Source organism: Somniosus microcephalus, chromosome 12, assembly GCF_052327205.1.
Source record: "Somniosus microcephalus isolate GS21.2 chromosome 12, FLI_Smic_1.0, whole genome shotgun sequence".
NCBI lineage: Eukaryota > Metazoa > Chordata > Chondrichthyes > Squaliformes > Somniosidae > Somniosus > Somniosus microcephalus.
Genome location: NC_140998.1, coordinates 190,434,994 through 190,457,247, shown reverse-complemented (window position 1 = coordinate 190,457,247; position 22,254 = coordinate 190,434,994). Strand labels below are relative to the sequence as shown.

General features: G+C 47.7%; 1 protein-coding gene and 1 pseudogene across 1 annotated transcript in view; both read left to right on the top strand.

Moving 5' to 3' along the window:
• LOC147109794 (rap guanine nucleotide exchange factor 2-like) overlaps nucleotides 1–12,447 on the top strand; it is a 97,410-nt gene extending 84,963 nt beyond the window's left edge. The window contains exons 14-15 of the mRNA XM_086003886.1: nucleotides 3,236–3,829; nucleotides 12,235–12,447. Coding sequence (XP_085860012.1) covers nucleotides 3,236–3,456 — 221 coding nt within the window. The 3' untranslated portion in view covers nucleotides 3,457–3,829; nucleotides 12,235–12,447. The remainder of the gene's footprint in view (nucleotides 1–3,235; nucleotides 3,830–12,234) is intronic.
• LOC147109791 (histone-lysine N-methyltransferase PRDM9-like) overlaps nucleotides 1–22,254 on the top strand; it is a 502,134-nt pseudogene that overhangs the window by 114,455 nt on the left and 365,425 nt on the right.

Below are 22,254 nucleotides of genomic sequence, written 5' to 3'. Positions count from 1 at the left end.
TAATGCCCCATAGCATTTGGACACAAATAGCACTCTAAAGCTCTATGTCCTTTAAACCATTAGCATCTACCAGAATATGTGTATCTTGAAAACAGTACAAATCAGTATAGTTAATAAATTCTATTGCTGCACTCATTAATTCAGTAAAATTTGCTCATGAGACCTGGGGGTGGTTGACACATATTATGGTGGCTTCACAAAAGTGCCAGACAGTGAAATATATGGCCCAGTATTTGATTTTTAACAGTTAACTACTGATTTCCAATGGTGTTGTTTATGGGTAGTCCAAGGTCTGGCACACAGTTGTAATGTGTAGATTCTTCTGTGGAACTGTGTTCAACGTCCTTTTAAGGCCACTGCTCAGACACATCCTCTGAGGAAGTGTTTAGAATAGTCACATCCTCAGATCAATTAAAGGCTAATTATTGGTTGCAGTTGCTTAAAATTGACCGTGTTTGTAAATCCCTGATTCTTGCACTGACGGTAGGCCGTGTTAGGAAAAAAAGAGCAGGATTTGGCTAGCTTTCTTTTGCCTTTTTTAAAATACTTTTGACACTTTTGAAGTGCGACCTTTTAACGATGATACATTCTCACTGGATGTAAGACGTCCATGGCAAAGCACACGGGATATTGGACATGAAAACGGGTCGGCTAAAAACCCCACAAAGATCAGCATTGAAAACAGAAAAAGGTGCATAAAATAGAAAAGAAAAATATACCAGCAAAAATATACAATAAGTGCAAGAAATAAATGTAAAATAATTTATTTAAAATAATTTATTCCTTGCACACTATTTTTAGGTATATTTTTGCTGTTTCAAAAAAAATTATTCAATGTTTATGTACTTTGCTGTTTTCTGTGCTGGTCTTTGTGGAGTTTGTTTTGCCCATCCCTTTTCCTGGCTACTTGGCTCTCTGCATGCCATAGAAACAAATTGCATATAATCCATTGCAGACTTGCACAATTGTAAAGACTGCAGTGAAAAAACATTTTGAAACTGCTGTGAAAAGAAAGAAACAATGAAAGGTTGCATGTAAAGTAAGACTAACTCCAGATGTGCCAAGAATAAAATCAGGTTTGATTTCTCATCGGTGGTCGCTGGCCGACAGCTGTGTGACCCCCCTTGGCCCACAGCTGCATGACCCACCTTGGCCCACAGCTGCGTGACCCCTTGGCCCACAGCTGCGTGATCCCCCTTGGCCCACAGCTGCATGACCCACCTTGGCCCACAGCTACATGACACCCCGGCCCACAGCTGCGTGATCCCCCTTGGCCCACAGCTGCATGACCCCCCTTGGCCCACAGCTGCATGACCCACCTTGGCCCACAGCTGCGTGACCCCTTGGCCCACAGCTACATGACACCCCGGCCCACAGCTGCGTGATCCCCCTTGGCCCACAGCTGCGTGACCCCCCTTGGCCCACAGCTGCGTGACCCACTTTGCCCACAGCTGCATGACCCACCTTGGCCCACAGCTGCATGACCCCTTGGCCCACAGCTGCGTGACCCCCCTTGGCCCACAGCTGCGTCACCCCTTGGCCCACAGCTGCGTCACCCCCCTGGCCCACAGCTGCATGACCCCCCTTGGCCCACAGCTGCATGACCCCCTGGCCCACAGCTGCGTGACCCCCCCCTGGCCCACAGCTGCGTGACCCCCCCCTGGCCCACAGCTGCGTGACCCCCCCTTGGCCCACAGCTGTGTGACCCCCCTTGGCCCACAGCTGCGTGACCCCCCTGGCCCACAGCTGAGTGACCCCCCTTGGCCTACAGCTGCGTGACCCCCCCCTTGGCCCACAGCTGCGTGACCCCCTTGGCCCACAGCTGCGTGACCCCCCCTTGGCCCACAGCTGCGTGACCCCACTGGCCCACAGCTGCGTGACCCCCCCCTTGGCCCACAGCTGCGTGACCCCCCCTTGGCCCACAGCTGCGTGACCCCCTTGGCCCACAGCTGCGTGACCCCCCCCTTGGCCCACAGCTGCGTGACCCCCTTGGCCCACACCTGCGTGAACCCCCACTTGGCCCACAGCTGCGTGACCCCCCCTTGGCCCACAGCTGCGTGACCCCCCTTGGCCCACAGCTGCGTGACCCCCCTTGGCCCACAGCTGTGTGACCCCCCGGCCCACAGCTGCGTGATCCCCCTTGGCCCACAGCTGCATGACCTCCCCTGGCCCACAGCTGCGTGACCCCCCGGCCCACAGCTGTGTGACCCCCCGGCCCACAGCTGCGTGATCCCCCTTGGCCCACAGCTGCGTGACCCCCCCCTTGGACCACAGCTGCGTGACCCCACTGGCCCACAGCTGCGTCATCCTTCTGGGCCACAGCTGCGTGACCCCCCTGGCCCACAGCTGCGTGACCCCCCTTGGCCCACAGCTGCGTGACCCCCCTTGGCCCACAGCTGCGTGACCCCCCTTGGCCCACAGCTGCGTGACCCCCCTTGGCCCACAGCTGCGTGACCCCCCTTGGCCCACACGCATGTTCCCTACAGAGAAAAAAGATGGAGACACAAAGAGAAAAATAAGTAAGGCTAAAACAGCAAATCGAAAAACTTTAAAATCGACCATAATATATGAATATGAAATTTAAGCCAATCAGGTGCAATTGTGACACCCAAGATATGAGGACAGGGGCATGTGCGATATGCACTATTTCTTATATATTTTGATGCAAAAGTATGGCGAATAGGTAGTTCACTGGGTTAGAAAACTGTCTTCACTCTGCTCAGGACGTATCTCTGAAGCGAGTACATGGCTGGAATTAAAAGCTCACTCTGGTACAGCTCACTGGGGCTCCAGTTCATTGCACCAGTCTCAATAATGTTTTAAAATGTAAAACTGAAAACTATATATTTTTTATTCCCCCTCAGCTGGCAGAAAAGATTTTTCAACCTTTTTTGTGTTTATTCCTTTCCACAACTTGTAAAACTAAAGGGCAACTATTGTTTTACAAACTGTCCTTTGCAGCTGTGAGTCTTGTGACCTGCACCAGGATGACATTGTTGCACGATATGTTACACTTCTGAAACAAAAACAGCAGGGACCAAAAATAAAAATCAAATCAACTAATACCAAAGCATTTGAAACAAAGCTGAATTGCAGCATGTTTCATTCCCCCATTCCAAGAAATACATATCTTTATAAGTGACAGCAAGTTAAGTGATTTAAAAATTGTCAGTTGGAATCTTGCTTTTTCAATGAAATCTGTACATATGTAATTTCTTTCTTCATTGGTATCTAGTAGCCAAGAGCAGAGGAGAAAAGAAAGCAGGGAAACTTTCAGATACATCTCCAGTTGCTCCCAGATCAGGGGCACAGCATCAGAAGCAACAGCAGAAAGTAAATCAGGCCCTCCAGGTCCCAGCTGTATCACTGTATCCATCACACAAGAACGTGCAATTTAAAGACCTCCCTCCATTTGGTAATAACATTTTAAAGAATAATTTGCTGCTCTGCTTTTGAACTAAGCGTTTGCTATTTCCCTTCCACAAAGTGTGCTTGAAAAATAACCTGTCTGCAGAGCCATTTCAGTAAAATATCAAGTGCTTTTGTTCCAAAGACTTGTGAATTTGAATATCTTTTCTTTACAATTGTATATTTGTTCAGCATTATTTTGCTTTGTATGTGTTGAAATGAACAGGGTTACTTTAACTGCATTGCTATTCCAATTTCTGTCCTTCAGGTACCCATTCTCCTCAAGCTTTGAAGAAAATTCTGTCCTTGTCTGATGAAGCAAATTTGGATCGAAATAAAAAGCAGGCAGAAGATACTATATCAAACACATCATCCCAGCTGTCGTCTCCTCCTACATCTCCTCAGACCTCGCCAAGGAAAGGTAGCACCTTGGAAAGAAAATGCACCAGATCCAAAGATGTGCCCTTCCCAACCCTATGACAAAGCAGTGTATTTGCTAATGTGCTATGGTACAAATACTGATAGGATTTGAGATTTCCAATCTGCTACAAGCAAATTTTTTCGTCTGCTTAGCCCATATGCCCAAATCTGTCGCATCACTCCCCTCTCGTGGTTATTCATATGTTATGTGCATTACCATGTCAATGGAAGAAGTGTGGTGTTTGCTAGTTTTAAGCAGCCCGATGCCTATCTTGCTCAAAACAGAAAGGAGCTCTGTTAAGTCCATGAATGATTGAGACACGGACTAGCAGGAGAGAAACAAACAAGTCTTTACTGGTGAAAGGCATAAACGAAACTAACCAACAGAGGCTCTCTAGCGCCTTTTATACAGGGGTGGTCACTGCCGGTATTGCAGTCTGAGACCAGTTATTCTCTTAAAGGTACATACACAACAATTCCTCCCCTTTTAGATAAACAGTACATAACATTCATTTAACACTAATGATAACGAATTACAATCACAATTACTGTTGCTAGATACATTGGTTAAGTTTAAGCAATTATAAGTTCAGTCTTTGAGGAGGCTTCCTGATTCTGTCTGGGTAACGCCTCTTTGGAGTATCAGGTTCTTCTGGCAATGTTGAGTCAGAATCAATGTCGTCGTTTGGTTCATCTGCTTCCAATATTACCGGTTCTGCGGTAGCTGCAATTGGAACGTCGATTTCATTACCAGGTGTATCAGATCGTGGTGTGGAGTTGACGTTGGTCAGCATGGCGTCTTACAATGCTCTCCCCAACGTCCACGGTATACATGAGAGGTCCTTGTCGTGTACAAATCGTTCCTGGCTGCCATTTCTCAGTGCGGTAGTCCCGGGCCAAAACTGGTTGACCTATCTTAAAACTCCTGGTCGGCCTTTCATTCATATTCTGAAACTGCCTGTTCTCCACATCTCTTCGGACGTTTGGCTTAACCAAATCCAAGCGGCATCGTAGTCTTCGATTGAAGAACATCATGGCTGGAGTTTGGTTGGTAACCGCATGTGTCGCATTCCGGTAGGCAAACAAGAAGTTGTCCACCTTGTGTTGTAGGGGTATATCTTCATTACACATTGCCTTGATAGCCTTCTTGAATGTTTGGACAAACCTCTCGGCCAATCCATTAGTTGCTGGATGATATGGGGCAGATGTGTAATGCTTAACACCATTGTTCTTTAAGAACCTCCGGAACTCTTCAGACACAAACTGTGGTCCATTGTCAGAGCAAATCTGTTCAGGCAGCCCATTCCTGGTGAATATGGTTCGTAAAACTGCGATAGCTTTTTCCGTGGTGGTTGAGGACATTTTATTACCTCTGGCCACTTTGAATGTGCATCCACCGCAATTAAAAACATCGAGTCCATGAAGGGACCAGCAAAATCAATGTGCACCCTTTGCCATGGAGATGAGGGCCACTCCCATGGATGCAGAGGAGCTTGTGGTGGGGCGTTTTGGACCTTCTGGCATCCTGCACAGCTCTTGGTCATCTCTTCGATTTCTCTATCGATTCCCGGCCACCACACAAACGCTCTGGCTAAGCTCTTCATTTTTACCCCACCCAGATGACCCTCATGAAGCTCATTGAGCACTCTATCCGTCAACTTAGGTGGAATTACTACTCTGGATCCACACATCAAGGTTCCTCGGCACACTGACAGCTGTTCTCTTCCTGACGAAAATGCTGGCAGCAGTGGTTCGCCATGTGCTGGCCATCCCTTCACCGTTAAATCATAGACCCGTGATAGTGTCGGGTCATTCCGTGTTTCCTTTTCTATGTTTGCATTCGTCACAGGGAGACATTCGACTATGGTCGAGTGGAATAACTCCATTGGATCCACTGCAAGGTCGTCTTCTTCCACCGTCGGCAACGGTAGACGTGACAATCCATCAGCATTTCCATGCTGTTTAGTTCCCCTGTACTCAATGTCATATTGGTGTGCCCCTAGGAAAAGGGACCATCTCTGCAGCCGTTGTGCTGTCATTATCGGTACGCCCTTCTGAGGGTTGAAAATGGAGACAAGAGGTTGATGATCGGTTAGTAGAGTAAATTTTTGACCGTGCAGATAGTGATTGAACTTCTTCACCCCCCACACTAGGCTGAGGGCCTCTCTGTCAATCTGGGCGTAGTTACGCTCGGCAGAAGTTAACGAGCGTGACACAAAAGCTATCGGCCTCTCCAAACCATCAAGGAATTTATGTGACAGTACCGCCCCAATGCCGTAGGGAGACGCATCACATGCCAGCCTGATTGGCAGTGCTGGGTTGTAGTGAGCCAATACTTCCTTCGAAGTGATTAAGTCCTTACTCTTCTGAAAAGCACGTTTACAATCATCGCTCCATTTCCATGCTACCCCCGTTCGTAGCAGGGCGTTCAGTGGATGCAGAATTGTCGACAAATTCGGCAAAAACTTATGATAGTAATTCACCAACCCGAGGAATGACCTCAGTTGCGACACATTTTCAGGCGCTGGGGCCTTAACAACCGCTTCAATTTTGTCAGGGGACTTATGTAACCCCTCTTCATCAATCACGTGGCCACAATACGATATCGGTTTCTTAAAAAATTCGCACTTGGGGCGGTTGGCTCGCAGCCCATGTTCCCATAGTCTAGTGAGCACCTGTTCTAGGTTGTTAAGGTGTTCACTGTCATCTTCACCTGTTACAAGGATGTCGTCCAAGTAACACTGAGTCCCCGGAATCCCTTGCAGGACTTGTTCCATCGCTCTTTGCCATATTGCCGGAGCCGATGCTACTCCGAATACCAATCGATGATATTGGTAAAGACCTTTGTGAGTGTTTATCGTGAGATACTTCCTAGAGGACTCTTCAACCTCCATCTGCAAATATGCTTGTGCTAGGTCAATTTTTGTAAAACGCTTCCCTCCAGACAGTGAGGCGAAGATGTCTTCTATCCTTGGAAGAGGATATTGTACTGTGTGAAGGACAGGGTTCACCGTCACCTTGAAATCCCCACAGATGCGAATCTTCCTTGGCTCTCCGGACTTATTGCTCAACGTTTTTTTCATGACAGGAACGATGGGTGTCGCCCACTCGCTCCAGTCGACCTTAGACAACACGCCCGCCTTCTCCAGATTCTCTAGCTCTGCCTCGACGGCTGGACGAATTGCATATGGTACCGGTCTCGCTTTGAAAAACTTGGGAACTGCATTCTCTTCTATTTTTAACGAGGCGGTTACGCCTTTAAGCGTGCCCAGTTCTTGTTGAAATACCTCTTTGGCGTTAGCTAAGATTGTTGACAATCGTCCAGGAGTGACGTCTTCATCTTTTTTACCGTCCACCGTCATTGCATGAATGGAATGCCAATCTAAGTTTATCTTCCTGATCCATTCCCGTCCCAATAACGGTGGTCCACCATTTGGCAGTATGTAGAGATACAATTTCCGTATTTTCTTGCCATTGTATTCGACAGGCACCCTTATTTTTCCTCTGGGGTATACTTTTTGCCCCATATACGTCGTCAAGACGATGGATGTCTCTCTCAAGGGTATGTGTGAAAATAGCCGCTCATAGTCTCGTCGATTCATGACGGTTAGCGCTGATCCTGTATCCAATTCCATTTTAACTTGGGACCCTGCTATTGTGAGGGTGACCCAAATGGTTCGGTGATCCTCTTTTGCAATTACATTGTGAAGTTTGAGACAGCTTAATCTCCTGTTCTCGGATTTACTATCGCTCATCTGGTCTTCGGAACTACTGTCCGTCATCTTTTGTACTTTCTTGTACGGTTCCTTAGTAGCCTTTTTGTTGTCGCTGGTCTTCTTCCCAGACCTACAAACTCGTGCAATGTGTCCAATCTTCCCGCATTGTCTGCATATTTTGTCTTTGGACCAGCAGTCCTTCTGGTCATGGTTAGTTCTGCCGCAGCAATAACATTTTGCAAATCCCCGTGTCATTTCGTGGGTGCTGTATTCCTGTGGTTTTTGTTGAATTTCTGCAGCTCCCCTGGCTGCTGCTTCATACGATACTGCCACGCTGAAAGCCTTATCTAGCGTCAGCTCTTTTTCTGCGAGTAACTTCTTCTGTGTTCCTTCACTCAGGAGTCCACAGACAAATTTGTCCCGTAGGGTATCTGCCAGTCCTGCTTCGAACTGGCAGTGCTTTGATAGCTTGTGTAGTTCCGTAAGATACTCAGCATTGCTCTCATCTTTGTGCTGAGTTCTCCTGTGGAATTTAAATCTTTCTGCTATCAACAGCGGTGCAGGGTTTAAGTGCTCCTGTAGAACAGCAACAATTTCGTTAAAACTCTTCGCCTTCGGTTTGGCTGGAGTAATCAGATCCCGCAATAGACCGTACGTTCTAGCGCCCATTACGTTTAGCAATATTGATGCCTTTTTCCCCTCCGCTATTTAATTTGCCTCGAAATATACCTCGACTCTTTCCACATACGTGGTCCAGTCCTCTAATGTATTATCAAAAGCAGTGATACAGCCAGTCTTCGGCATCTTGCAAATCTAAAATGGCGCCTCCCGCGCTTTGCCTTCTTCTCTGATTTAACAAAATGGCGCCTCCCGTGCTTTTCCTTCTTCCCCGCTGTTGTTAGCGCTGCTTTCCACGGTTTCTTGCGCGTATTCTTTTTCTTTTATTATTTTCCCGTCGTGGAGCGGGCCCTCTGGAACACTTCCCTCCCTCTTCTGAGGTCCGAACACTGCCCAGCTTCGAAACACCGGCCGCGCCCTGTATGCTCCACCCTCTCTCTCTCCTTGCTTCCCGACTCGCTGCCCGGCCCTGCTGCAGCCCAGGAAGGATCAGAGCACTACCTGCCACCAGCCCGATTAGCTGGGAAACCACGGACCGAGGAACCCAGCCTGGCTCTGGAAAGTCGCTCCTGCAAAGCCTTGAACCCGATGATTGATGGTCGACGCCCGTTCCTCGAGTTTCAATGGACTCTCTTTTTTTCTTCCGACCTTCAACGTCGTCGGAGCTGCTGCTGAGTTGCAGGTAAGTTCTTTCTAACTCGTCACCAGTGTTAAGTCCGTGAATGATTGAGACACGGACTAGCAGGAGAGAAACAAACAAGTCTTTACTGGTGAAAGGCATAAACGAAACTAACCAACAGAGGCTCTCTAGCGCCTTTTATACAGGGGTGGTCACTGCCGGTATTGCAGTCTGAGACCAGTTATTCTCTTAAAGGTACATACACAACAAGCTCCTCATAGTAGAGTATGATGATAAACATGGCTGTACTGACAAATAGCAAAACTGTTTTACAATAACGTTTTACATTAAACACACTATTATTCTTAATTATTGCAGTATTAAAAATACCATAACATGCATTTACACACATCCAATAATATTATCTCTAATACAGCCGACTCCAGGTGCTTTGTAAATTTAATTCGTTGGAATGGTGTAAATAATTCAGCTGTTTTTTTTGCCTCGTAGAAATAGTTTAAATTGCCACAGATACATTTACTTCATGTTGAAAATTTGCACCTCTTCATTTCAAACTGCAACTGACCAGCATGGCACTCAACTCCCATTGTAAATTGGGAAAAAGTCCTGTTTCTCCTGTTGCTATTTGTTGGCTCAGGTCTTGTACTGCATAATTACATGACCTTGGGATAACATTAATGTTGAAATATTTTGCCACCATCGCTGCATTGACTAATAGCTGCTTAGCTAACTAATGTAGCACGATAGAATCTAGTGTTTCACCAGTGAGTTAGACGATCTTTTAGTTCAGTCTGTATGTTTCTGTATGGAAGGATTCAATATGTACTTGAATGAAACCATCATCTCACCAGTAACATGGAACACATTATCAATAGGAATTAGACTGAATCTCCACAAGAACACAATGGAAAGCTGTCCAGTGCTGCTTTCAGGATGTTGAAAAACATTAGATAAACGACTTTTTCCATTTTTAAGAATTCTGACCTCTCCCAAGCTGTACCTCATTCAATAAGCAGTGCTTATATTTTTCACTGTTATGTAATTAAAGATTACTCTTAAACTACAGACTGACTCCAGATATTCACCAGAGTACATGACTGTGAAAATGAGCACTCTCCTTTCAGTAATATTTACTTCATACCTTTTTATGAATATGATATCCTTTTTCATATTTTTCATTTGTTGCTTTTAATACAAGTGTTAAAAATTGGTAGTATACAGATAACATCCAGTATGAGGGCATGTCATTTAACAGTGTAGGCCTTAACCCATGCCAGGATATGGCTGTATCTGATGCCAGTGTTGTAGCTGTACTGGAACAGCTTGGCTAGAAGTGCAGCTAGTTCTGGAGCACAAGTCTTCAGCACGACAGCCGGGATGTTGTCAGGGGCCCATAGCCTTTGCTGTATCCAGTGCGCTCAGTCATTTCTTGATATCACGTGGAGTGAATCAAATTGGCTGAAGACTGGCTTCTGTGATGGTGGGGACCTCAGGAGGAGGCCGATATGGATCATCCACTCGGCACTTCTGGCTGAAGATGGTTGCAAATGCTTCAGCCATGTCTTTTGCACTCACATGCTGGGCTCCACCATCATTGAGGATGGGGATATTCATGGAGCCTCCTACTCCCGTTAGTTGTTTAATGGTCCACCATATTCACGACTGGATGTGGCAGGACAGCAGAGCTTTGACCTGATCCGTTGTTTGTGGGATCGCTTAGCCCTGTCTATATCATTCTGCTTCTGCTTTTTAGCATGCAGTCCTGTGTTGCAGCCTCCCCAGGTTGGCACCTCATTTTTAGGTATGCCTGGTGCTGCTCCTGCACTCCTCATTGAACCAGGGTTGGTCCCCCGGCTTGATGGTAATGGTAGAGTGAGGAATATGCCGGGCCATGAGTTTACAGTTTGTGGTGGAATACAATTCTGCTGCTGCCCCACAGCGCCTGGCTCACAGCTGCGTGACCCCCCCGGCCCACAGCTGCGTGACCCCCCCGGCCCACAGCTGCGTGACCCCCCTGGCCCACAGCTGCGTGACCCCCCTGGCCCACAGCTGCGTCATCCCCCCTTGGCCCACAGCTGCATGACCCCCCTGGCCCACAGCTGCGTCATCCCTCTGGCCCACAGCTGCGTGACCCCCCTTGGCCCACAGCTGCGTGACCCCCCTTGGCCCACAGCTGCGTGACCCCCCTTGGCCCACAGCTGCGTCATCCCTCTGGCCCACAGCCGCGTGACCCCCCTTGGCCCACAGCCGTGTGACCCCCCTGGCACACAGCTGTGTGACCCCCCTTGGCCCACAGCTGCGTGACCTCCCTGGTCCACAGCTGCGTGACCCCCCTTGGTCCACAGCTGCGTGACCCCCTTGGTCCACAGCTGCGTGACCCCCCTTGGCCCACAGCTGCGTGACCCCCCCCGGCCCACAGCTGCGTGACCCCCCCTTGGCCCACAGCTGTGTGACCCCCCTTGGCCCACAGCTGCGTGACCCCCCGGCACACAGCTGCGTGACCCCCCTTGGCCCACAGCTGCGTGACCCCCCTTGGCCCACAGCTGCATGACCCCCCTTGGCCCACAGCTGCGTGACCCCCCTGGCACACAGCTGTGCGACCCCCCCTTGGCCCACAGCTGCGTGACCCCCCTTGGCCCACAGCTGTGTGACACTCCTGGCCCACACGCATGTTCCCTACAGTGAAAAAAGATGGAAACACAAAGAGAAAAATAAGTAAGGCTAAAACAGTAAATCGAAAAACTTTTAAAATCGACCATAATATATGAATATGAAATTTAAGCCAATCCGGTGCAATTGTGACACCCAAGATATGAGGACAGGGGCATGTGCGATATGCACTATTTCTTATATATTTTGATGCAAAAGTATGGCGAATAGGTAGTTCACTGGGTTAGAAAACTGTCTTCACTCTGCTCAGGACGTATCTCTGAAGCGAGTACATGGCTGGAATTAAAAGCTCACTCTGGTACAGCTCACTGGGGCTCCAGTTCATTGTACCAGTTCAACAATGTTTTAAAAAGTAAAACTGAAAACGATATATTTTTTATTCCCCCTCAGCTGGAAGAAAAGATTTTTCAACCTTTTTTGTGTTAATTCCTTTCCACAACTTGTAAAACTAAAGGACAACTATTGTTTCACAAACTGTCCTTTGCAGCTGTGAGTCTTGTGACCTGCAGCATGATGACACTGTTGCACGAGATGTTACACTTCTGAAACAAAAACAGCAGGGACCAAAAATAAAAATCAAATCAACTAATACCAAAGCATTTGAAACAAAGCTGAATTGCAGCATGTTTCATTCCCCCATTCCAAGAAATACATATCTTTATAAGTGACAGCAAGTTAAGTGATTTAAAAATTGTCAGTTGGAATCTTGCTTTTTCAATGAAATCTGTACATATGTAATTTCTTGTCTTCATTGGTATCTAGTAGCCAAGAGCAGAGGAGAAAAGAAAGCAGGGAAACTTTCAGATACATCTCCAGTTGCTCCCAGATCAGGGGCACAGCATCAGAAGCAGCAGCAGAAAGTAAATCAGGCCCTCCAGGTCCCAGCTGTATCACTGTATCCATCACACAAGAACGTGCAATTTAAAGACCTCCCTCCATTTGGTAATAACATTTTAAAGAATAATTTGCTGCTCTGCTTTTGAACTAAGCGTTTGCTATTTCCCTTCCACAAAGTGTACTTGAAAAATAACCTGTCTGCAGAGCCATTTCAGTAAAATATCAAGTGATTTTGTTCCAAAGACTTGTGAATTTGAATATCTTTTCTTTACAATTGTATATTTGTTCAGCATTATTTTGCTTTGTATGTGTTGAAATGAACAGGGTTACTTTAACTGCATTGTTACTCCAATTTCTGTCCTTCAGGTACCCATTCTCCTCAAGCTTTGAAGAAAATTCTGTCCTTGTCTGAAGAAGCAAATTTGGATCGAAATAAAAAGCAAGCAGAAGATACTATATCAAACACATCATCCCAGCTGTCGTCTCCTCCTACATCTCCTCAGACCTCGCCAAGGAAAGGTAGCATCTTAGAAAGAAAATGCACCAGACCCAAAGATGTGCCCTTCCCAAACCTATGAAAAAGCAGTGTATTTGCTAATGTGCTGTGGTACAAATACTGATAGTATTTGAGATTTCCAATCTGCTACAAGCAAATATTTTTGTCTGCTTAGCCCATATGCCCAAATCTGTCGCATCACTCCCCTCTAGTGGTTATTCATATGAAATTTGGGTCCCCACGGGTGAGTACGGGCTGGGTACTCACGCGTAGGGTCAACAGAAGTGCCGGTTTCGTGCATGCACTGCGCATTCGCGGGAAACCAGTGTAATGATATCAGCAAATAGTGATGGTATTTGCCTGTTTGATTATGATGCCTTACCAGCATATTTGCCTGTGTGATTACTTATGCCTTACCAGCAGAGGGCATGTGAGAGAGAAGCAGTTTAGTTTTAGTTTCGTTTTAGATAGATCTCTAAGATGGTGTCTCCTGTAATGCTGTTAAGATAGTTAAACAAACTTTAGATTAAAATAGAATCTCTTTCATCAATGTGTCGTCATTGAACCCACAAAGAAATCAATACAACCAGAACTTCCGTTCCCTTGAAAGAAGGGGTTCACAGATCGAACGCATGCGCCGGAGAGGCAGCACGTATGGCTGGAACTTAGAGTCATAGGCCTAGAAATTAGCTATAGCCCCGCCAGCTCGCTGGCGGCCAGAATTTACCGCTGGGCGCGGAGCCACTCGCGCCCAGCCGATATTCAGTTTCAGCGCCCAAAGTCGAGGACGGTCGCTGTTCAAGGGTGTGGCCGCCCCTGCTTGGGGCGCTGAAACTGAATATCGGCGCGCTAGTGGCCGCAGCGCCACCCGCAGCGGAGCGGCAGGCTGCGGTACTGCAGGCCTTCCTCCCTCTCTTAAGGGGGAGGTGCCTGCAGCAGCCGGAGCCCCGATCGCGAGTGCCGGCAAAAGAGCCCGGCACAACGGAGAAGTGCCGGGCTCCCGGAAACCAGCCGGCAATGCCGCGGGTGGGGGGGGGGGGGTGGAGGAGGCCGGGGAAGGAGGTGCGGGCAGGCGGCCACCGAAAAAGCGGCCGGCCGCACCTTCACCTTAAAGCGCCCCACTAAGGCTGCTGTACGGACCCGGTCTCCGAATGTTATTAGCGGCTGCCACGGAAGAGGCGGCCGCTACTGAAGATGGGGATCGGGCCAGTGTCGGGGCGGAACCGGGGCGCTGCGCACACCGATGACGTCATCGGTGGCGGCGCAGCGCTAACGGCTACCGCCACAATTAGCGCGTCAATGAAGTTCGCCCGAAGTTTGCAGACTGGCGCAGAAGCCCTCTTTGGGCGGTAACTGGGCGCAAAGCCCACTGAATTTCTAGGCCAAAGAGTCATAGAGTTATACAGCACAGAAAGAGGCCCTTCGGCCCATCGTGTCTGCGCCGTCCATCAATCCCTGTCCAGTCTAATCCCATTTTCCAGCATTTGGTCCGTAGCCTTGTATGCAATGGCATTTCAAGTGCTCATCCAAACGCTTCTTGAATGTTATGAGGGTTCCTGTCTCTACCACCCTTTCAGGCAGTGAGTTCCAGATTCCAACCACCCTCTGGGTGAAAAAGTTCCTCCTCAAATCCCCTCTAAACCTCCTGCCCCTTACCTTGAATCTATGCCCCCTTGTTATTGACCCCCCTACTAAGGGGAAAAGTTCCTCTTTATCTACCCTATCTATGCCCCTCATCATTTTGTACACCTCAATCAGGTCCCCCCTCAGCCTTCTTTGCTCCAAGGAAAACAACCCCAGCCTGTTTAGTCTTTCTTCATAGCTGAGGTGCTCCATCCCAGGTAACATCCTGGTGAATCTTCTCTGCACCCTCTCCAAAGCAATCACATCCTTCCTATAGTGAGGTGACCAGAACTGCACACAGTACTCCAGCTGTGGCCTCACCAGCGTTTTGTACAGCTCCATCATAACCTCCCTGCTCTTATATTCTATGCCTCGGCTAATGAAGGCAAGTATCCCATATGCCTTTTTAACCACCTTATCTACCTGTTCCGCTGCCTTCAGGGATCTATGTACATGTACACCAAGGTCCCTCTGACCCTCTGTACTTCCTAGGGTCCTACCACTCATTGTGTATTCCCTTGCCTTATTTGTCCGTCCAAAATGCATCACCTCGCACTTTTCAGGGTTAAATTCCATTTGCCACTTTTCCGCCCATCTGACCAACCCGTTTATATCGTCCTGTAGCCTGAGGCTTTCCTCCTCGCAATTTACCACCCCACCAATTTTCGTGTCATCTGCGAACTTACTGATCATACCTTTTACATTCTCATCCAAATCATTTATGTAGATCACAAACAGCAAGGGACCCAGCACCGATCCCTGAGGTACCCCACTGGACACAGGCTTCCAGTCACAAAAGCAACCTTCGACCATCACCCTCTGCCTCCTGCCACTCAGCCAGTTTAGGATCCAACGCGCCAAGGCACCCTGGATCCCATGGGCTCTTACCTTCTTGACCAGTCTCCTATGCGGGACTTTGTCAAAAGCTTTACTGAAATCCATGTAAACCACATCCACAGCATTTCCCTCATCCACACACCTAGTCACCCCCTCGAAAAATTCAATCAGATTGGTCAGACATGATTTACCCTTGACAAAGCCATGCTGACTATCCCCGATTAATCCTTGCCTCTCCAAGTGGAGACTAATTTTGTCCCTCAGAATTTTTTCCAATAATTTCCCTACCACAGATGTTAGGCTCACCGGCCTGTAATTCCCTGGTTTATCCCTGCTACCCTTCTTGAATAATGGTACTATGTTAGCTGTTCTCCAGTCCTCTGGTACATCCCCTGTGGCCAGAGAGGTTCTGAAAATTTGTGTCAGAGCCCCTGCAATCTCCTCCTTTGCCTCACACAACAGCCTGGGATACATCTCGTCCGGGCCTGGGGATTTATCCACTTTTTGGCCTGCTAAAACCGCTAGTACCTCCTCCCTCTCGATGCTAACATGTTCAAGTATGTCACAGTCCCCTTGCCCGATTTCTATGTCTATATCGTCTTTCTCCATAGTGAACACAGATGCAAAAAATTCATTTAAAACCCCGCCTACATCATCTGGCTCTACACACAGATTGCCACTTTGGTCCCTAATGGGCCCTACCCTTTCCCTGGTTATCCTCTTGCCCTTAATATACTTATAAAACATCTTAGGATTTTCCTTTATTTTGCTCGCCAGTGTTATTTCATGGCCCCTCCTCGCCCTCCTAATTTCTTTTTTAAGTATGCCCCTGCACTTTTTATACTCCTCTAGGGCTTCCTCCGTCTTTAGTCTTTTGTAACTGCCAAAAGCCCCCCCTTTTTTTTCCTAATGCATTTTTGTATATCCCTTGTCATCCAAGGTTCCCTTTGCTTGTTGGTCCCACCCTTGACCTTTACAGGAACATGTTGGCGTTGTACTCTCTCTATTTCCCTTCTGAAAGTCTCCCACTGCTTTGATGTGGATTTTCCTATAAGTAGCTGCTCCCAGTCCACTTTGGCCAGATCCTGCTTTATCATATTAAAATCGGCCTTCCCCCAATTTAGAACCCTTATTTCCGGGCCGTCTTTGACTTTTTCCATGACCACCTTAAATCTCACCGAATTATGGTCACTGTCGCCAAAATGCTCTCCTACTGACACTTCCACCACTTGCCCGGCTACATTCCCTAGAATTAGGTCCAGTACCGCCCCCTCTCTTGTAGGACTTTCTACATGTTGGCTCAAAAAGCTCTCCTGGATGCACTTTAAGAATTCTGCACCCTCTAAGCCTTTCACACTCTGACTATCCCAATTAATATTGGGGAAGTTGAAATCCCCCACTATTATTACCCTATTATTTTTGCACTTCTCTGAGATTTGCCTACATATCTGTTCCTCTATCTCCCCCTGACTGTTTGGGGGCCTATAGTACACTCCCAGCAAAGTGCTTGCCCCCTTTTTGTTTTTAAGTTCTACCCATATGGCCTCGTTAGAGGAACCCGCTAATATATCATCCCTCCTTACAGCAGTAATTGATTCCTTAATTAATATTGCAACGTCCCCTCCCCTTTTACACCCCCCTCTGTCTCGCCTGAAGATTCTATACCCCGGAATATTGAGCTGCCAGTCCTGACCCTCCCTCAACCATGTCTCCGTGATAGCAACAATATCGTACTCCCATGTGTTCAACAACAACTTCAGTTCATCCACCTTATTTGCAAGACTCCTTGCATTAAAATAAATGCCTTCCAGCCTTGCCATGTTCCCTTTTGCCTTCACATATTTGCTCTGCCTTCCCAGCTGACTTGTTTTTTCCTCCGTATTTGGCTGTAAATCACCCCCTACTATAGTTCCACTCTGTATCCCATCCCCCTGCCAAGTTAGTTTAAACCCCCCCCAGCAGTTCCCCGCAAGGATATTGGTCCCCCTCTGGTTCAGGTGTAAACCGTCCGACTTGTACAAGTCCCACCTTTCCCAGAAGCAGACCCAGTGATCCAGGAAACTAAAGCCCTCCCTCCTGCACCATCCCTTTAGCCACGCATTCATCTGTTCTATCTTCCTATTCCTATACTCACTAGCACGTGGCACCGGGAGTAATCCAGAGATTACAACCTTTGAGGTCCTGCTCTTTAATCTTCCACCTAGCTCCCTAAATTCTTGCTGCAGGACCTCATCCCTCTTTTTACCTATGTCGTTGGTACCAATGTGGACCACAACCTCTGGCTGTTCACCCTCCCCCTCCAGAATGCCCTGCAGCCGCTCAATGACATCCTTGACCCTGGCATCAGGGAGGCAACAAACCATCCTGGATTCACGTCTATGGCCACAGAAGCGCCTATCTGTTCCCCTTACTATAGAACCCCTACCACTATTGCTCTCCCACTCTTTTTCCTCCCTTCCTGGGCAGCAGGAGCACCTCCAGTGCCAGGAAGTTGGCTGCTGCTGCCTTCCCCTGGTGAGTCATCCCCCTCAACAGTATCCAAATCGGTATACCTGTTTCTTCTTTCTTCTTTTTTACAGGTTTCTCCAGGAGGGTAAGTCTCCAGCAGCTACGCTTTTAAAAAGCAGTCGCAAGGCCTGCTTTTAACAAGGTAAGTGGTGTATTAAGTAAAATTAAAACATTTTTTCCACAGGTTTTTTATTTTTAACTACTTTAAAGAAAGGTAAGTTTGTTTTTAGCCCCGTTAAAAAGTGTAATTAATTTTTTCAAAAATTTAAGTTATTGTTTAAAATAGTTATTTTATGTAATTTATAGTTATTTTTAAAAAGTGATTAAAAAAAAAAATGTATTTGAAGTTTTAGTTATGTTTTGGGGCCAATCTCTAATTCATAGATTTGACAAGTCTTCCTGTCAAATCTATGAATAGAGATTCCCTGCTACGATTGGCTCTCCATGGCCCACATGATCCCAGGGGACACTTCGAACTAACTGTGCCCCTGGGATACACAAGCACTGCGCGCCGGCAGTTGAAGGAGGCCCAGGATCGGAATCCGATGCGGGCCCACAGCACAACGGCCGACGCGCTAGGTAAGTGCAGGTCGGGAGCTTGCACCCGCGGAAAGCCTCCGACCCAAATTTCTGGCCCATTATGTGCATTACCATGTCAATGGAAGAAGTGTGGTGTTTGCTAGTTTTAAGCAGCCCAATGTCTATCTTGCTTGAAACAGAAAGGAGCTCCTCAGAGTCTGATGATAAACATGGCTGTACTGACAAATAGCAAAACTAGGTCCTTTGCAGTCAGAATCAGGGGAATTTATAATGGGGAACAAAGACATGGCAGACCAATTAAGTACATACTTTGGTTCCGCCTTCACAAAGGAGGGCACAAATAAACTCCCAGAGATGTCGGGAAACATAGGGTCTAATGAGAGGGAGGAACTGAATGAAATCAGTATTTGTAGGGAAATGGTGTTAGGGAAATTGACGGGATTGAAGGCCAATAAATCCCCAGGGCCTGATAATCTACATCCTAGGGTACTTAAGGAAGTGGCCCTAGAAATAGTAGATGCATTGCTGGTCATCTTCCAAAATTCTATAGACTCTGGAACAGTTCCCATGGATTGGAAGGTAGCTAATGTAACTCCACTATTTAAAAACGGTGGGAGAGAAAAAAGGGGAATTACAGACTGGTAAGCCTGACATCGGTAGTGGGGAAAATGCTAGAGTCCATTATAAAAGATGTAATAGCAGAGCACTTGGAAAACAATGACAGGATCGGACAAAGTCAACATGGATTTACAAAAGGTAAATCATGCTTGACTAATCTACTGGAATTTTTTGAGGATGTAACTGCTAGGATAGATAAGGGAGAACCAGTGGATGTGGTGTATTTGGACTTTCAGAAGGCTTTCGATGAGGTCCCGCATAAGAGACTAGCATGCAAAGTTAAAGCACATGGGATTGGGGGTAAGGTGCTGACTTGGATAGAAAACTGGTTGGCAGACAGGAAGCAAAGAGTTGGAATAAACGGGTCTTTTTCCGAGTGGAAGGCAGTGACTAGTGGGGTACCGCAGGGATCGGTGCTAGGACCCCAGTTATTCACAATATATATTAATGATCTAGACATCTCCAAGTTTGCAGACGACACAAAGCTGGATGGGCGTGTGTGCTGTGAGGAGGATGCAGAGAAACTCCAGTATGATTTGGACAGGTTGGGCGATTGGGCAGATGCATGGCAGATGTAGTATAATGTGGATAAATGCGAGGTTATCCACTTTGGTGGCAAAAACAGGAAGGCAGATTATTATCTGAACAGCAATAGATTGGGAAAAGGGGAAGTGCAATGAGACCTGGGTGTCCTTGTGCAGCAATCACTGAAGGTAAGCATGCAGGTGCAGCAGGCAGTTAAGAAGGCAAATGGTATGCTGGCCTTCATAGCGAGGGGATTCGAGTACAGGAGCAAGGATGTCTTGCTGCAGTTGTTCAGGGCCTTGGTGAGACCACACCTTGGGCTAGAAATTCGGTATCGCCCCATTTGGGACGCTAGTCCTGGCAAAGCGCAAAGTTTAGCGCCAGGCGCAATTTAGTGCCACCTAGAGCGATATTGGGTTGCAGCACCCCTGAAAGTGATTGCGGCGCTAAATCAGGCGCTGCACGAGACTCCTAAGGCGCTAACCCGGCGGCGCAACCCAATTTCGCGGCGGCGGGGCGCAGCGCAGGTGCTGTCAATAATCACTTTCCCTGAGACACACTGGCGCCGGCCAGCTCTTAAAGGGGCTGGTCAATTGGCATCACCAGACACACTCACTGCCTTGTAGGCCTTCAAATCGGTGGGAGCCTACCTGTGGCGCACCAGCCTAGCATGACATGGAAAGGGTGAGGCAGAGGGCGGAACGCCTCACTGATGGGGCATTGGATGCTTTGGTTGGCGCAGTGGAATCAAGGCCAAGGAAGATGGTCGGAATGTGATGTATGTTTTAGACAGTCTCCCTGGTGTGAGAGGCAGTTATGTGTCAGTGTATTAGTTTTGCTTTCTGTTGCCACAGCTTTCTCATGTTTGAAGGAACCACATTTTGTGTAATGAAGCACTTTCTTCATTTACAATGGCCATGTCTGCAATTTACATGCATCTTGCCCTTCACAGGCTTGGGGGTATCAGACCGGTTCCATTCCTGTTCTTGGAATGGCAGCAAGCATTCCGTGAGAGGGGCCTAGAAGCTACTTCTGATCAGCCTCTGACGCGCAGCCTGAGAAGAGCCGCTCGCGTAGAAGTTCAGGCCAGCAGGCATCTTCTCAGCCACCGACAGAGATGTCCTGCACCTTATCTGAGGCTGCAGATCTGGCTGAAGCAGCTGGCACAGCTCAGTCACCACCTCCTTTCTAAATCACAGCCTTCTGACACACTGCTCCTCCGACATGTTCATGTAGGAAAACTGCTGTTGGAAAACCCTGCCAGCGTAAGGTCTGCTGTGGCGACGTCTGTTGGCCCTCCTCCGTCTGGCCATGCCCGTCCCCCTCTCCCAGCGTCTCAGTGTGCTTTCCAGATGATTCAGCAGCAGGACGTTCCCCTCCAATGCAGCCCCCATAATAAGTGCCCACAGGAAGGTTCCCTGTTGGTAAGGCTCACCAACAGCAAGTTGATGGTCAGAAGGCTGAAGTTCGTCTGCCTGCGCTGGCTCAGTGGTCAAATGGCTCGCAGTGTGCAGCTCAGCAACTCTTTGTAGCTCTTGAGGAAGTTGTGCTCCAAAAATGGCTGCCGGTTTTGAACCACACCAGTCCCCTTTAAATAACGCTCCTCCAGCCCAAGAGCGACTTGGTAAGGTTCCAGGTAAGCTGTCACTATTAGCGCCAGGCGCTACGGAGGGGGGCGCCACTGAATTTCCGGTCCAGGGTGCCCAAAATGCATTGCACACTCAAATGACGTCATAATCTGCCTGCGCCCATGAGCGGGCGCTAAGATTTAGCGCTGGCGCTAAATGCATGCTCAATATGGGGCTAGGCGCCCTGCGCCCGCCCGGAAATTGGTTAGCGCCCCACTTTTCGGCCTCTTTAGGCGCTAATCGGTGGCGCTACCAATCGAATTTCTAGCCCCTTGAGTATTGTGTGCAGTTTTGGTCGCCTTATCTGAGGAAGGATGTTCTTGCCATGGAGGGAGTGCAGCGAAGATTCACCAGACTGATACCTGGGATGGCAGGAATGACATATGAAGAGAGATTGGGTCGATTAGGCTTATATTCGCTTGAGTTTAGAAGAATGAGAGGGGATCTCATTGAAACTTATAAAATTCTAACAGGACTAGACAGACTAGATGCAGGAAGGCTGTTCCCGATGGCCGGGGAGTCCAGAACCAGGGGTCACAGTCTAAGGATAAGGGGTAAGCCATTTAGGACAGAGATGAGGAGGAATTTCTTCACCCAGAGAGCGGTGAACCTGTGGAATTCTCTACCACAGAAGACAGTTGAGGCCAATTCATTAAATATATTCAAGAAGGAGTTAGAAATATTTCTTAAGGCTAAGGGGATCAAGGGATACGGGGAGAAAGCAGGACAGGGTACTGAATTTGGATGATCAGCCATGGTCACATTGAATGCCGGAGCAGGCTCGAGGGGCTGAATGGCCTACTCCTGCCCCTATCTTCTATGTTTCTATATTTTACCATAACTTTTTACATTAAACACACTATTATTCTTAATTATTGCAGTATTAAACATACCATAACATCCATTTACACACATCCAATAATATTATCTCTAATACAGCTGACTCCAGGTGCTTTGTAAATTTAATTTATTGGAATGGTGTAAATAATTCAACTGTTTTTTTTGCCTCGCAGAAATAGTTTAAATTGCCACAGATACATTTACTACATGTTGAAAATTTGCACCTCTTCATTTCAAACTGCAACTGACCAGCATGGCACTCAACTCCCACTGTAAATTGGGAAAAAGTCCTGTTTCTCCTGTTGCTATTTGTTGGCTCAGGTCTTGTAC